We start from the raw sequence: 16730 nt of genomic DNA, 5'->3' as shown, positions 1-16730 counted from the left end.
TCCCCGCCCACCACCGCACGCCCCCAATCCTGGGCCTCTTCCACAACCCGTCCGGCGAGCTGCTCTTCACCCCCGCGCTCGCCCCGCCCGACCGCATCCCGCGCGAGCGCTTCTCGCTTTACCCCGGCGGCGACGGCAGCTACCCCGACCCGTTCGACTGCTGGAGCCTGCTCGCGTGCCGCCACGGCCGCGTCCTCATCGCCAGCTCCTGGTGGCGCCTGCTCCTCGTCTTCGACCCCGTCTCCGGCGCCCGCCGCCGCGTCGCCGTCCCGCCGGACTTCGTCGACTTCATGTCCACCGCCAACGGGGCCATCCTCTGCTCCGCCGGCGCCGGCCACGTGCACGGGGACTGCCTCGCCAGCCCCTTCAAGGTGGTCCTGGTGAGCACCAGGTGGAGGCAGCGCCCGGCCGTCGCCCGCGTCTACTCCTCGGAGACCGGCCTCTGGGGAGACCTCGTCGAGGCGGCGGAGCCGTGCGCCGGCATGGTTAGCCGTCTCCCCGGCACCCTTGTCGGCAACTCCCTTTACTGGTGGCTGAACGAGTCTGACGACGGTATGCTCGAGTTCGATTTGGATACTCGGGTGTTGGCCGTGGTCAAGAGGCCTCCTTTCCAAGGCGTTCACGGCACTCGCATCAGGATCATCAGGGCAGAAGATGGTGGTGTTGGGCTGGCTGTACTGTCCTACCCGGGCTTCCAGATGTGGCGCCGCATGGTCGATGCTACATGGGTGCTGCATGCCACCGTTAGCATGGACAAGATCCTTGGTCTGCCATCTGAGATTGAGGCGGGGAGGGCAGCTATAAGGGGGTACGCCGAGGATGCCGATGCAGTTTTCATATCGGTGAACAGCACCGACTGCCGGAACTATTTCTTCAGTGTTCAACTCCAGTCGATGCGGTCCACGGAACTGTGTGGGAACTTTTCAGGGAATTCGTATCACCCGTTCACCGATTTCTATACTGGTGGTAAGTGCTTATACATGGTAAATTCATGCATGGTTGCTGGATTAGCTTGGTTTATGTACTACAGCCTTTAGCTACCCTTTTCCTCTTTGCTTTATTGACAAAAATAATAGCTGTGTTGTTTAAATGTTGTAGTTTAACTGTACCTGTCCTTCCTTAAAGATAGCAAAATATTTTGGCTGATTTATTATATCTCAGTGCTGCAAAGATTCACACACATTCTATTTAATTTGCCAGACCTGTCAACTCTCCAACTTCCTGCTCCTGCGAACTAGTTCAGGGCGCTGATGGAGCAGCAGATGATGGTGACCGGTGTTTTGATGCGCTCCTGCGACCTAAGTTAAAGGATAGTCAAATGCACCTTCGCGGTACATCTTATGACTTGAAGCTAAACATATGATGCTCATAAGGTGACACCATTGGTTCTGCATTCAATTTTTCATATATATTCTATGATATCATTCATGTGAAGGCTCACATATATTCTGTATAATTTACAAGGCCCGACACTGATCCAACTTCCTGCTGCTGAGAACTATGTCTGGGGGGATGCTACAGCGTAGGATGATGATCACCAAAGTTTGGGCTGCTGATGGGCACTCCAGCAAACTAAGATAAAGGTTTGTCGAAGGCACACCTTTATGATTCTATCTTATTATAAATATAATGCTCGAAAGGGGGCAGCAATGCTTCTTCTTACATTATTTTATTTTATTGTATCAGAAGGTTTCTTATCGCAACAATAACATACAGATATCATAACATGGTGCAGGTTTACTTGAACCGGGCCTTTGATGCTTTATTAGGATTTATTTATGATACACCTCCTATGGCTAAGTTGCTATCAGCTATAAAGAATCAGATAATGTGTCAAACCTTAGTTTTGCGGCTGATAATGCTTTTGCTAGTTGTTCATGTGTAACCCATCCCCTTCCTCTCTCCCCCTTTTGGGAAAAAAATCCTATGCCTCTTTAATTGGCAATTTGCCAAAGGGAGTAAGAGGATGCACTTCAAAGATTCAGTCATAAGTCCTGTGATGTTCAAAGATTCAGTTACTAGTTTTTTGCTACTTGATTTACTTGCTACAGCCTTAGCTATCCTTTTCCTATTTGCTTGATCGACAAAATTAATAGCCGTGTTGTTTAAATGTATCTGTCCTTAAAGATAGCACACTATTTTGACTAATTCATTCTATCATATAATTGCTGCAAAGGTTCACATACATTCTTTATCATTTACTAGGCCCGTCAATGTGCCAACTTCCTGCTCCTACGAACTATGTTCATGACCCTGATGGAGCAGCAGATGATGGTGACCGGAGTTTAATGTGCTCCTGCGACTTAAGTTAAAGGTTAGTCAAACACACCTTCATGGTAAATCTTAAACCTTGAAGCTAAACATACGATGCTCATAAGGGGACACCATTGGTTCTGCTTACAATTTTTTTATTGTCCAATAAGATTTCCTATCACTAGTAAATATTGAGATATCATGACATGCTGCAGGTTTACTTGAATCAAATACTTGATGCTTTATTAGGTGTAACCGTGTAAGTAATAAAACACATTATATGGCTAAGTTGTTTTCAGATGATTTGTCAAAGCTTAGGTTTTTCTCAGGGTTGTGCTGCTTATAATAATTTGCATGTTATTCATCCATCCTCTTCCTCCTTAACAGGCAACTGCCAACAGGAGTAAGAGGATGCACTACAAAATGATTAGTCATAAGTTTCGTGATGTTCAAAAATTCAGATAGAAGTTCATCCTGATAATGACCCAAATTTAAAGATTCAGTCATGAGTCCTGTAGTTGTCATGTAATCCGTACTACCTTCGTGCTTAGAATTATTTTTGTTTGTTCGGATGAAGATTTTCTTATGAAGAAAATGAGTTTGTGAGGATATCTCTGTTACTTGCTCTACTTCAATTTTCTAGACTTCTGTAGGTTCAGACTGAAACTGGTAATTGTTATACTTCATCATACTATGGAATCTACTGATCCCAGAAAAACCAGAGAAATGCTATTTGAAAACTGTGGCGTTATTTAAGGATCATTCCACATGTCAGACACGTTAGGGTTGGATTGAACTTTCAACCTTAATTGCTTGTTTAAATACCGAGTTTTGTGTTTCATTCTCTTTTATGTCATTGAAATGCTATTTTACTAATTTTGCTGGAACCGTGAAGGTTTTTTTTAGATATGGCTCGTTCACTGGTGACTAATGAAGATTGGTTGCTGCACAGGTACCAGCCATTGAGCAACCAAAGCAGCAGGCTCTACTCCTATATCGCCATACAACCCCTCGAACCTTCCTATTCCGTGAAGCTGAATATTTCTTATTAGCATGGTTCTTCTTGTAATGAAATGGTTGACTCATAACAAGGGCAAGCTGTTGGATTAGCCCTTAGAGAGAGAGACCCTTGCCACTTTGTCCCTTTATTGTGAATTTGTGATATTTTACGACTGATCTCACTGAAATCTTGAATGTGCAGTAGCTGTGTTATGTATTCTCTGTAAAAATGAGAGGATGTGTTTGTGCTATTTCCTACTGGCTGCTGCATCTTGGAGTATAATCTCAGGATGTGTTTGAGTGACCGAAGTGTAAGTAGACTTATTTTCCTAGACAGGCTATCATTATCTGCTACACAGCTTTGAAGCAGAAATGAGATGCAAACTCTTGACAGGTCATGCAATGCAATCCTACCACATGTATTCTATGGATTAACTCTTGTAATAGCAGAGAGTTTAGATAGCTGCATACCTTTGGTCAGCAAAGAAGGATAACTTAACCCTTAAGCCTGACTCTTTTTGCACATGCTTACTGTACTATCCTTGGCATTCCAAATCTGAATAATTCTGTTGTGCATGACAGAATCCAAATAGGAAGGTGGTGTAGACAGTGTCTTATCTTTGTTACGTGTTTGTTTTCTTCTACGGTATCTTTTACTTGTTCCGGTTCCGGCTCGCATAAAAAGATCCATATTCTGTGTCGTTCAACTCATACCGATGGGGTGCTGTTGGATTATCTGTTAGGTTGTCAATTTGTCAATTGCTCCTTTTATTAGACTAGATAAACTCAACCTTCAGTCAGAAAATGTGGTGCAAACTCCTGACAGGTCTGTGCATTTATTTATGTGATGTATGTATGGATTCTTAATCTTCCTACTTGTGAGTGTGGCTGTCAGTTTTTGCGCAGAGTTTGGATAGCTGCATATCTTTAAACAGCAAAGAATGATACACTTAACCCTTAAGCATGACCCAAAATGTTCAGTGTCCCTTAAGCATTCTAAATCTGAGCAATTCTATCGTGCATAACGCTATCTAAAATAGAAACATGGTGCAGATAGTGTCTATAAGCATGTGTTTGTTCAGGCTTGTGTAACTGACATTGCCCGTTTTGCACATACATACACCTTGGACAGCAAAGAAGGATACACTTAACCCTGAAGCTTGCTCAGTGTCCTATCTTTGGCGTTCCAGATCTGAAGAATTCTGAACCGTCTGTTGGGACGGGCTCAACAATCTACCTTTGTCCTACGCGTACGCTCTCCACCACCTACTACTCCAAGGTGTATAAATACCACTCAATCTACACATCCAAAACCACTAATCATATCACTCATATAATTAAGAAGTTAGCAATGGAGATGGGCAAGAAGAAGAAGAAGCTTGCCCCATTGTCATTGTTCCTGGCCATCCTTGTCATCACCTCCTGTAAGTCAAATCATTGATTCATCAATTCCTAGGTGCATGAACTTTGCTATGGACATACTATGCGCCAATTTGGTTTAAAATTTGTCTGAATCTCACGTGGTTCTTTTTGGGTATGCGTGCAGCTGAGATGGTGCAAGAGGTTGGGGCAAAGCTGGTGTGCGACATCTACTGGTCGCTGTGCATCGAGAAGTGCACCAAGACCGGCAAGTGCATGCGCTGCTGCAAGTACTGGGGCTTCGTCCACGGCCGCTGCAGCCTCCTCCACGGCATGGGCTGCTACTGCTGCTCGGACGACTCCGACCCCGGCCACGCCGCCCTCCGCCGCCGCTACCAGTACCAGCAGCAGCAGAAGATGCTCGCCCCGCCGCCACTGGACCACCTTCTTCATGCGTGAGCCTCAGCCTGCTCCCCCTCGGTGCTTCATAGCAGTGCATCTCTGCCTACGGTTCTGAGCTATCGAAGAAGACAAGAAGATCTCACGAACATATGTCAAAAAAATGTCCCAGCTCTGAATATGTCAGCTCCATTATTACTATGCATCTCTTACGATTCTTTGTGAAATCGTTTTTTCCCCTCATTCCATTCAATGACAAATTCACCGACAATATCCGTAGGACATCACAAGAGGCTTAACTAATTCAGCGTGTTTTCTAGGTTAAATCATGGTCGTTCCTGCGCACAAACGTTACAAATACCAAGGAATTTTACAATAAAAACACAAAAAGGATCTGAAAACAAAAGGAGATTTTACACTATACATAAAAAAGGTTACAATTTTTTAACATGTACATGGAATCGTTTCTGTTATTTCCAAGAACAAACAAGGAATGCATGCCTTGCCATGAAACTATGAACGGGTGGATTCTGTTGGGTAAGCATGCTGCGCCTCAATTCCACCTTTTTAACCTTAAAACCAAGCATTACGTTCTGTCTCAACACTGAACAAGACAGACTCGAACAGAATACAACAGAACTGGATCATGTGTGTACTCAAAATTATGTTCTTGAAACAGGAAAGATAACCGCATCATCTTCCATATTTTTGGAACCGTATATATATATTTGGACATCGGTCCACAATGACAATTTAGACTGCTTTTGGGTGGGTGTGAGGCAGAAAAGTTTCCTTGCCGACATGTTGTTCATCACTCACGTCCATGCACAAGATTCCAGAGCAAGAAACAAATAGCTTGAACTAATTCGATACTGGTGCACTGGTATTTTACACGGCAAAACTTTGCTGGATTAACTTCGGATGCCATAATGTTAAGCATAATTTCCGGTCACACAATTGATGTGCATGCAGATACGTGTTTCTATCTTCCGGTCATTTGGTTAACTGTAAGCTCGTCAGCAACTTAATAGGCATGATAGAGTAAGCGCACCGTAGGTACTAGAACATGGTAGATTAAGCCTCAATGTAACTACCACCTTTGCACAAATTGCTCAATGGAAAGCAGAAAGTTCTAACATCACGAGACCGGAAAGGAATAATAACTTAACTAATGAGCCAATAAGAGCTATGCATACTAGATTAGTTCTAAAAACAATATTTTTTCTTTCACAAACATATTTATTTGAAGGACAGAAAGTTGAGCCACCCTGTCACATTGGAATTCGCCACATATTTGTTAGTATTTAGTTAGCACCTGGAACCTCATTATACATTGGATCCATAATTCTTGCTGCGGGCGGTTCTGTCACACTCGTACAACAACAAGCTGATGGAAGCACCGTTGAACAATATCCGTCCTTGTAACATTCAACTTTGCACTGCTGGACGCAAAGGTTAAGGGAATCACAATTTGATATATGGGCTCTGTGCTCCTTGCATATGAGTTCTTAAGCACCTACATACATAACCAAAAATATGTTCTGTTACACAGGTAGCCACAAATATATGCAGAGAATGCATATATCTTAAGGAAACTATGTATGACTATTAGGAACATGTTGTTCCATACTTACTGCAAGACACCAGGAGTGAGAGTATCAAGATGGATGCGGCAGCGGTGGCGATCTTGCAAGCCATGAGGGTGTTGTTGCTTTGAGATATAGAGAAGCAAGGTTGTGAGGTTTCTTGTTCACATGTATTTATACAGGATTGACAGAAGGCGGTCTAAGCGCAAATTGCAGATAGAGTTGTAATAGTTTTGCAAGAATTAATGATTCATTATTGTCCTTGAGCTGGATAACAGAGGATAGCCTTATCTTGATTGACCTTGATGAGAAAGGTTAATTGGTATTAACCAAATGCGTGAGCTGGATATAGTAGGTGATTAATACCTTAATTTGTTTTGATATGCTTGCCAAATTATAGGTATTAATACCTACGGGGCATAGAATGCTATATACTTGGAGCACTACCAAATAATTCTGTTATGGTATCATCATGTTTTGCGATCTTGGGCCAACAAGTATATGTGTATAAACCGTGTCTTGCATTTTGGCATTATTATGTTATGCTCAATACAAGAAAGTCAGCTCGTACCACCTTCGGCCTCCATCATCAAAACCTGAAGGATATATGTCTTAAATAACGAGATTCAAAGGAAAACTCATATGCACATGTAGAGGAATAAGCAAACAGATGCTCCTAGTCCCGCCTCTAGAATAGCTCATGTGTTGTATGATGATTGAGTTCTCCTGATCATGGGCAAAGTTAATGTAACAAGGTTGCCATCAACAATGAGAGTACGTTGTTAGCACAACAAGAGTACTGAACATACCCCATTATGCGTGACATACTATGAGACGTATTGTCATTTGTTATTAGTATCATCTTTATGTGTTTATCATATGAACAAGTGAAAGGGTAAGGAAGGGACTAGAAAGTGGGGTGGGGTTGAATAGGATCTACCAAGTTTTTAGCTTTTTTAATTTTATGTTGGTTGCGGAAACTGATGAACAAAACCATGAGGTTCTAGAGGAATGACAAAACCAAGAGAGGTGAGAAAAGAGGTGCCGACAAAGCCGTGCTATTCTAGTGGTGCTGCCCCTCCTGATGCCATGTGCTTCTACCGTAAGGCCAAGGGCCATTGGAAGATAAACTGCAAGAAGTATCATGAAGACAAAAGGAAGTCTAGAGCTTCCGGCAAAGGTAGAGTTGTTACAAATGTTATTGGCATTTTCCTTACTAGTCCTCACTCTAAGTCTTGGGTATTTGATACCAGATCTATTGCTCATGTGTGTAACTCGATGAAAGGACTAGAGAAGGTGGGACTGATGGAAAGGAATGAAGTGCAGATGCGCGTTACGAACGACATCGGGATCGCTGCCTTGGCAATCTGATATATGAGCTTAGGTTTCACATAAAGATTTCTTAGACCTTAATAAATTGTTATTATGTTCCATAGTTATGTAAGAACACTATTTTAGGATCATGTGCTTGCCTAATGGAAAGATTACTAAGACTCTGTTCACTTGTTATGTTGAAAGGGCGAGTGACCTATTTCGCATCATACATTCTGAGGTGTGCGGTCCAATGAGTATACCCACATGTGGTACATATCTACTTTCTTACTTTTACTTATGAGTTTAGAAGATAAGGATATATCAACTTAATGAAGCAGAAGTCATAGGGTCTGTTTGTTTGGGCTGCAGCTTTTGAAAAGCAGCTGTAGCTGTTGAGCTGTGAAAAAGCAGTTGTGAGCTAGTTGTTGAAAGTAGAGATTTGATGTTTGGTTGGAACACTTTTCATGGCTGCTGCTATAGGTTTTAGTAGTAAAATGTCTGGAATGTCCCTAAGTGCTGAAGTTGTTGTATAAATGTTGTTTGAAACGAATTAACTCTTTCTAATTGTTTAATTATATAAATTACCATGTTTAAGGGTTGAATAATTTTAATTTACCTGTTTTTGCTAAAATAGTTTTAAAACATGCTTTGTATTGAAATAATTGTTTGAATGTTTGGTTAGAATTTACTTTGGCTTTTGGTTTATAAGTCGTACTTGTCGCAGCAGCACTCGTAAGAAATGTAATATATTTACAGCTGCTATAGCAATATATTTTCATGCCCATCAAGGGGAACTATACATTTACTTGACAACCACAATACACTAGAAAATACACAAGACCTGATTGGAAGAAATAACTTTATTTCTGAAGAGCAGTTGCAGTTTAGCATTTATTTACAACCAATCAGATGCAGTTTAATCTTACAAGAAAAGACGCCTGCTTAACGGGACAAAATACAGTATAATACAACATTTTTCAGTTGGAAACTTCCACAACTTTCTTCCTAGAGCTTAGGTACATCAGCTCTCTGACGATATTTATAGAGAGAGGGCGAGGGGGTTGGTGTAGCAGGGAGACGGAGGTGGCTGACGATGAAGAGCACCTAGCGGGCCGAGCAGCATGTCGCTGAATCGTCGGACGAGAAACGGTGAGGCGCCGGCAGCTCGAGATCCGGCGGCCGACGGAGACAAGATCGACCTGCGGGCAGGCTGAATCGGGACGAGGAGGTGCGCTGCTCGACAGGGACGAGGAGAACGAGCTCCTCTCTTCCAGCGGGGCCGGAGCACACGGGAACAGGGGCGGACGAGGGACGGCGAGGCGGCGGCGCCTGTGTCCGGCTGCCGACGGGGCCGAGATCCCCCGACGACGCGCTCAAGTTCGACGGCGACGACCGGCCTGAGAGAATGAAGATGGTGCGACCCGTTCGTACCGACCCGATTCCTTTGGAAGGGACAGGCGGCGGCTTGAACTGCTCCGTCTCCGGCGGCGGCTTGAATGCTCCGTCTCTGGCGGCCGACGGGGCCGAGTTCTGCCCACTGCGCCCGGTCGATTCTAGGACGAGAGGAGCATGAGGGGAACGGGAACGGGAACGGAGCGACGGAGGAGGGCTTGCGTGGCGGTGGCGGCGGCGGCGGGGAACAGCTCTGGCGGCGGCCGGTTGCAAGTTGCAACCCTAACCTGTCATATCGATGATGGGGAGGGGAATTGTGTTCGGGGGCGTCGCTCGGTAGAGATTTATTTGCACGGGCGGCTTTTCTTGTATTCGGTGGCAGGTTTTTCGTAAATAATCCGAAGTGCTGAGGACAGTTTCGACAGTAGCAACTCGGGAAGCGGCCAGAATCTCGGGAAGCATTCCGGCTGGGGTCGTGCGTAGTGTAATTTCGTAACGCGCTTCTGTACCGCGCTTCTCAATTGTTGACTGTTTGTTTGGGCTTCCACTTTTGGATCCTAGAAGTTGTAAGTAGGTCTCAAACAAACGGAGTCCATAAACTTTTACTTATGAGTTAAGAAGATATGTGATCACCCAGGTTCATCTGTAAGATATGCCACGGCAAGAAACCTAACTTGTTTCTAAAATTTGTGGTTGCGATATGTGGTTAACATCGGCACTGGTAGTTTGGCACCCGGGAGCATATGCTCCCGGTATTTAAATTTTATTTCAAATACATTTTTAAAATGTTGAAAATTTTGGACATAAAATTTAATAGGTACATCTCGAAGTTCTACACGTTTGTCGCTTGTAAAAAAGACAAAATTTGGTGCAAAAAAATGGCAGTGTACTTTTTACGTGACTTTTTTTGTCTTTTTCACACAAGTCATCAAAAATGTTGGTTTTTTGCAAAACTTGATGTACGTACATAGAATGTCAAAACGTTAGCACGGAAATTTTTGTTCAAATTTTTTTGACATTTCAAAATGTTTTTCGAAGGCATAAGCATATGCTCACATGTGCCGAATTGAATTTTTGGTTTACATCCAATTAAACTCGAACCAAACCAGATAAGTGATATTTTGTTGGTTATCCCAAACACACTATTGAGTATGCCCTCTACGACCGTGCCGACGGCAAAGTGTTTGATGTTAAGAATGGCGTATTTTCGTAGAATCTTTTTACTAAAAAGAAATAACTGGGAGAGACAACTTAAAAAGAAATAATATTGTCAAATCTTCGGAGACAGATGATGGGATTGAAGAGCCCTCTCATCCGTACGACCGAACCGAAAACTGCTGCATTAGACGCACAAGTTTCGATCAAGGTTGTAACTGAACCAGGTAAGTAAGCCAAGTTCGAGAACCACCCACATGGTTTGGATAATGAGGTACTTAGAGCATTTTTAGTCAGGGGGGTTTGAGGCACGCTGGATGTTTGACTGCCTTCAATCGCGCGTCACAAAGCTCTTTTTAGTCCGGTGCAGTCTAATATGTTGTCCGGAGCCCCGATTCCATCCATGCTACACATGAACATTGCGGAGGCGCCGAAACGCAACGCGGAGATGCGTCGCGAGTGATTAGCCAGCCTCGTTAGCAGCTTGAATCAAAGCGTTGCAACTTTGGCTTAATGATGACGGTGGTTTCCAAGGCGGAGCAGGCCAGATGTCCCGTCGATGTTGCGCCTCCTCCACGCGTCGCAGCCATCAGTCTTCATGCGCATCTTCTCGTGCCTTCTCCACGGCTTCCCATGCCGCCACCGGCTATAAAAGGCTGCATGTGCTCGCTATCGCCACTACAGCCTCCAGCAATCCTTTCATCCGCCTCCACGAAAACATGCCTCGTCGCCTAGGCACCACCTACGCAATGTTGAGCCGCACCGGCGGAGACAAGGCACCTCCACCTTCGCATCCACCTCCCTCGGCCGATTTCCCAGAGTTTGATGAGTTCTTCTTCGATGATGACGATGTCATCGAGGAGGACCCGAGCTCGTGGAGCTGAACACGCAGTTCAGGGCTGGCGTGGCCCGTGAGCGGCGGAGGAGGAGGCAGCCCGTGCGGCGTTCGACGCAGAGCAGCAGCGCCGGGAGGCGGTGTCCGCTGGACAGCGATGACAACCTCGACGGTTGGAGCGACGATGGGCCTGACTCGGAGGAGCAGTAGGCGGAGCTGAGGGCCATCCTCGCGTCCTACGAGCCCTTGAAGACGACCGAGGACGACGTTCGTGCCCGCGAGGAAGCGAACAAGGAGTAGTGGCACCGCTTCCTCGATGTCTCCATCCAATGGGCGCCGATGAGAGGAGGCGGGCGGCCGCTTCTTCGCATAGGAGTGGAAGCGGCTCCTCAAAGACGTGGCGGAACGCCGAGATCTTTTCGCTGGGCTCCAAAGGGAGTGGAGGTGGCGGCAGAGAAGCGGAAGATGAAGGGAGGCGACGACGGGGCGGGGCATCGAGTGCTCCGAAGGGCGGCGAGTAGGCTAGGGTAGATCAACTAGATTGATATATTTCGTGCCTCATAATATCCTGTGTAAGGGGGTCCTTTTTATAGGGAAGACTCAACTTCGACATCCAAGACGCATATCTCTACTTTCCAAACAAACCATATCTTAATATTCCTATTTCAATAAATATTCCTTGATTTAAACTCATGCATATATTTCCTAACGTCAGCTAGCTAGCGAGAGGGGATATTCCGCAACTAGTTGCGCCCGCACCCCATTTTTGTTCTGACATTTCCAAGTTACCAAAAATTGCAAACTAAAATTCTAGACATACATTCTATTGTACCTTGTTCATTTGTGAAATTTCATCCAAAAATATGTCAAAATGTGGCCTACACAAAAAGAACAAATGATCTGTAAATAGTACGTGACACTATTTACGTACGTCTTCTCTTTTTTACACAGGTCGCATTTTGACATATTTTTGGATGAAACTTCACAGATGCACAAGACACAACACAATGTATGTCTAGAATTTTAGTTTGCATTTTTTGGAAACTTGGAAGTGTCACAACAAAAAATGGGGTGCGGACGCAACTAGTTGCAAATGAGAGTTTCCCCTAGCTAGAGAGGGCTGACTGCCACTGTGGCCCTGATCTGCCCACATGACAGAATCAAAATAAAATAGTTATAAGTCCACATCCCAAATGTACGAAAGACTTTTCCTTAGGTTTTTATAGCACACATGCAAAATAATAAGGTGCTAATTCCATAAGCAAACCAAAGGGCTCATCTTTTTTGGCACTTGTGAAGAGATAATTTCACATGCTACCTGAGACCTAGCATTTCTTTTAGCAAGAGGTATCACGGAACACTAAGTATTTATTACAAAATTTATTAACCTTTTCTAGGCTATTTAAATTTAAGACACTTTTTTACATTGAGCTTTCTGTAACCGAGTCAACTGGAAACTCAGGCAAAAGTCGTAAACAGATGCATACAAAAACACAAGGACAAGGAGCTCATAGTCTGTCATGCACACGTGCACCTCAGTTACACTGAATTAAGCTGAACTTCAGTTATTACACACAGGCAATAGTAAATAGTTTCTGCATCAAGATCAAAACGCTACAAAGAAAAGTTCCCTGTCTTCAGAATCAATCTGCTCCAGCATCCTTCACGTCGACGGTGAACTCGTACTCCTGGTCACAGCCCAGGTAGGAGTCGGACATCAGGTAGATCATGTAGTCCTTCCTCCCTGGCTCCGCGGCGGCGGTGAACTCAAGCTTCACACGTGCCCTCTTCTGGAGGGCGACCCTCTTAATCGCCAGCAGCTGCTTGGTGGAGCCAGAGGCGTCACCGACCACCAGCCACCAGCCTTCCTCCTTGGGCTTCGGGAACCTGGGGGCGTGGACCGGGCCAACCTCAGAAGATGGCAGGTTCGCCATGTCACGCTCCAGAGTGACCTGCAAGGTTACGTTGTCGCCAGCCCTGATGTCGTCGCCCTCGCGGACCTCATAAGCCATGTCGACGTTGGGGAACCGTTTGAAGAATTCGCCGATGTCCTGCAGCTGAGAGTTCGATAGCTGCAGCAGATCCCGCATCTCGTCAGCACTCATCTCAGCCAGATCAAAGATGCTCTCGATGGGCTTCTCTTTGTTTTCCAGGCATCTCCGGGCTAGGTCCTTGGTGAAGTGTGGAAGCTGGAGCAGCACAGAGTCACGATCCCACATGCCTTGGGTCACCATCTGACTCAACTCCATTGCATTCAGAGCAAGAGTGAGCCATCCACTGCTGGAGATAACGTCAACCATTGCCTGGAGCAATCTGTGGGCAGAAAGGAGGATCTCCCGCTGGTCAGCTGCCAGGTTCCCTACCACCGTGTGCCTTGCAAAGTGGGATTGCAGTAGAGCGTTGGCCTTCACGTGTGGATCACCATACTTGGGCTTGTCAATAGAAAATCTCTGGTGACGGACTAGCCTCTCAATATATTCTTCTTCACCTGGGCGAGTTGGAAGCTCTGCATACTCTGATGCAGAAGCTAGAATTTCCAGGAGGCCTTTCATCTTCGTCTTCTGAGTGAGCATCGAACTGAACCGTTCAATAGTCGTGTAGCTAATGTAGTAGTATGCAGCAATGAGACCAAGGTTGAGCGGCTTCAGGTACATATCCTCCTCTACAGATACACACTTGCTTGATTCTAGGTCATTCAACACTGTCTCAATTAGCTCAGAAAGATGATCTGACAGATGCCTGTGACTTACACCCTGCAGATTGTAGTAGTTAGGGTTCTTGTTCAGCCGCCGGTACATGAAAGTCCAGGTAAGATAGTCCACGGCATCTTGCTTGTTTTCTACAACGCCGACAACAACCTCAGCATTCATATGGTCATGCAAGAAATGGTGAAGATGACTCTCCACAGGGAAGGCCTCAAAGAGGAACTTCTTGTAGTATTCCTTCCGAGGTGCATGGCACAATATAACACACTTCCCGGAGCTATCCTGAAGAGGCCTGCTAGCGTGACCCATCATCTGTAGCAGATCAGTGATTGGATAATCAGTATGAGCACTCTCCCTGCCATCATAATATTGGGTTCCCATCACAACAACTAGATGAGCAGGCAACGATCTCCCCCAGCACATTGTGCTACTTGCAACACACACTTGGATCCTCCCACCAAGGAAAAGCTGGGTTACAAGTTCCTGGTCAAGGTCACTAAGGCCCTCATGCAAGTAGCCCACACCGCATCTCAGTGTATTTTGAAGTGTTTCTTCATTGACACCTCCAATAAAAGTATCCATCTCATCTGTCGACCCAAGAAGGAATGGCGTTCCACCAGCCTCAGCACTTGAGTATGCACACAGGTCCAATGCAGTCAACCTTGCATGCTTACGTGTCGGTACAAACACCAGGGCAGGCTTACCACTCTTTGCATGTTGTGTGATAGCAGTGTATGTAGGCTTTGCCATTGCTTGCATTCTTGCCTCAAAATTTGCTATATCCACACCCTGAATATGTATTTCCAATGGAACTGGCCGCACTGCTGGAGGGAAGTTGAAAAGACCATGAGAGGTGGCACCGATCCATTCTCCAAGATCTTTAGCATTTCCAAGTGATGCTGAAAGCGCCACAATCCGGATGTTACTGCCAATATGGCTTGAAATACGCCTCATCCGAGAAACAACGACTTCCAGGACATGTCCCTTTTCAGATCCAATTAAATGAAGCTCGTCAACAATAAATAAGCTGACTTGTTGGATGTGCTTTCGCTGCTTCCAGCGTCGAGAAAGTGCATCCCACTTTTCAGGAGTACTAATAATGATCTCCCCTTTGTCAAGAAGCTTCAAATCAGCTGCAGTTTCACCAGTTAGCTCCACTACACGGGCAAATTCTCCAAATTTCTTTGACCAGTCCCTGAATCTTTCTTTCGCAAGAGCCTCAATAGGAGCTATATACACAACCCGCATGTTAGTTTCCCCAGATACTGCCTTCTGATGGTTCCTTAGTATAGCAAATTCTGCGCATATTGTCTTGCCACTGCCTGTTGGCGCAGCAACCAACACACTGTCATCACTGTTATACAGGACAGTGAACACTTGAGTCTGGATGGGGTTGAAATGTTTAAAAGCACTATAAAGACCTTCATATCGTGCATTCCTCAATGCAGTAACAGGTAGCGGTTGCAGATCAAGCAATTCAGTTGGAGGAGCATATTTTTCTGGAAGAATCAAGTGCCTAAAACAGACAGGAAGAATTGTCTGTGAACCAAGCCACTTGTCAGACACAACACGTATAAAATACTGAGGAGGCAATGGCTCATATATTGGCACTGTAAAGTGAAGTGTGTGATCTTCATCCACATACTGCTTCTTAAGCATGAAGTACTCATGGTGAAGAATGTACTCGCCATCATTGTCCTCAACTATAACCCAAAAGGCCTCAACATATCCATGTACCTTATCATCCCACTGGAAATCAGGTGTTATTGTCAATTCAAAACCCAAAACTGTGCGAGTAATAGGTTGAACATGGGCAGACAGGTTCAACTTTGGTAACTGGTGGATGCACCTGTGCAGCTGCTTCCCCATCTTTGGGAAACGAATTAGCTCACCGATTTCCTGTGATGATAGGTCATAGTACCTCTCCCAAGCCAACTCTTTTTTCTCCAGTTTCATCAGGATTTCCTTTGGAATACCAGGAAACTGGCGCAAGGGTGTTTGGACACTCCACATCTGCTTATCAATCATCTTGCAAAGATTGAGAGCCTTCTCCGCTAATTGAGCCCATCCTCTCTTCAAAACTATCTCAAATAGTGCTCGTAAGAGGCGTCCAGCACTCTGCGACATAGAGAACAAGGAACATATAAGGATTAAAAATATATAGGAATACTAGGCAAATAAACAAGCCGCTCAAACATTGTATTAAGCTTTAAATAGAGAATATGTTACCTGTCTGATGTAGACCATATCAGAACCAAGAGAGAGGCCCTCCAATTTCAGCCTAGATATATATGCTTGCAGCAGAACATTAATCTTTGCACTGGGCTCCTCCAGACTCTCTTTTACAGGAATTGGCACACGATCCAAAAGTTTTGCCAGCTCCATTTTCTCATCTTGCCTGACACTAACATACTTGAACTCTTCACTCAGGGAGAACAGGCGACAGAGCTCAATATCACCCATTGTGGGCTTGAGATACTCATTATATGTCGAAATAGTCCCATGACTAATATAGTAATAACTGGCAATCCTTCCAAGGTCAGTAACCTGAAAGTATCCTGTTTTCCTGTCATACTTCACCAAATTATTCTTATCCAACAAATTTGCAGCAGAGTGTACCTGCAGCAGCACACAAGAACAAGAATCAGCACCAGAACAGGCAAGGACATCAAGAGAGCATCTAAAGAACCATATTAACACTCCAAGCATAAGAAAATTGAAAACTATATTGCT

General features: G+C 44.9%; 1 protein-coding gene and 1 long non-coding RNA gene across 2 annotated transcripts in view; one reads left to right on the top strand and one right to left on the bottom strand.

Moving 5' to 3' along the window:
• Window positions 1-652: 652 nt before the first annotated feature.
• Window positions 653-3501, top strand: LOC124686231. Its single transcript, XR_006997763.1, has 5 exons — window positions 653-966; window positions 1201-1373; window positions 1465-1583; window positions 2206-2314; window positions 3206-3501. It is a non-coding gene; the product is annotated as an uncharacterized LOC124686231 (long non-coding RNA).
• A 9192-nt stretch (window positions 3502-12693) lies between these two features.
• The window catches only part of LOC124689505 (DExH-box ATP-dependent RNA helicase DExH12-like), a 5717-nt gene continuing 1680 nt past the window's right edge, over window positions 12694-16730 (bottom strand). The window contains exons 2-3 of the mRNA XM_047223028.1: window positions 16227-16616; window positions 12694-16115 (exon numbers count right to left, since the gene is read on the bottom strand). Of these exons, the coding sequence (XP_047078984.1) occupies window positions 12936-16115; window positions 16227-16616 (3570 nt within the window). The 3' untranslated portion in view covers window positions 12694-12935. The remainder of the gene's footprint in view (window positions 16116-16226; window positions 16617-16730) is intronic.

Source organism: Lolium rigidum, chromosome 2 (genome assembly GCF_022539505.1).
Source record: "Lolium rigidum isolate FL_2022 chromosome 2, APGP_CSIRO_Lrig_0.1, whole genome shotgun sequence".
Lineage (NCBI taxonomy): Eukaryota > Viridiplantae > Streptophyta > Magnoliopsida > Poales > Poaceae > Lolium > Lolium rigidum.
The sequence above is the reverse complement of the archived record's forward strand: the minus strand, read 5'-3'. Positions and strand labels throughout refer to the sequence as shown.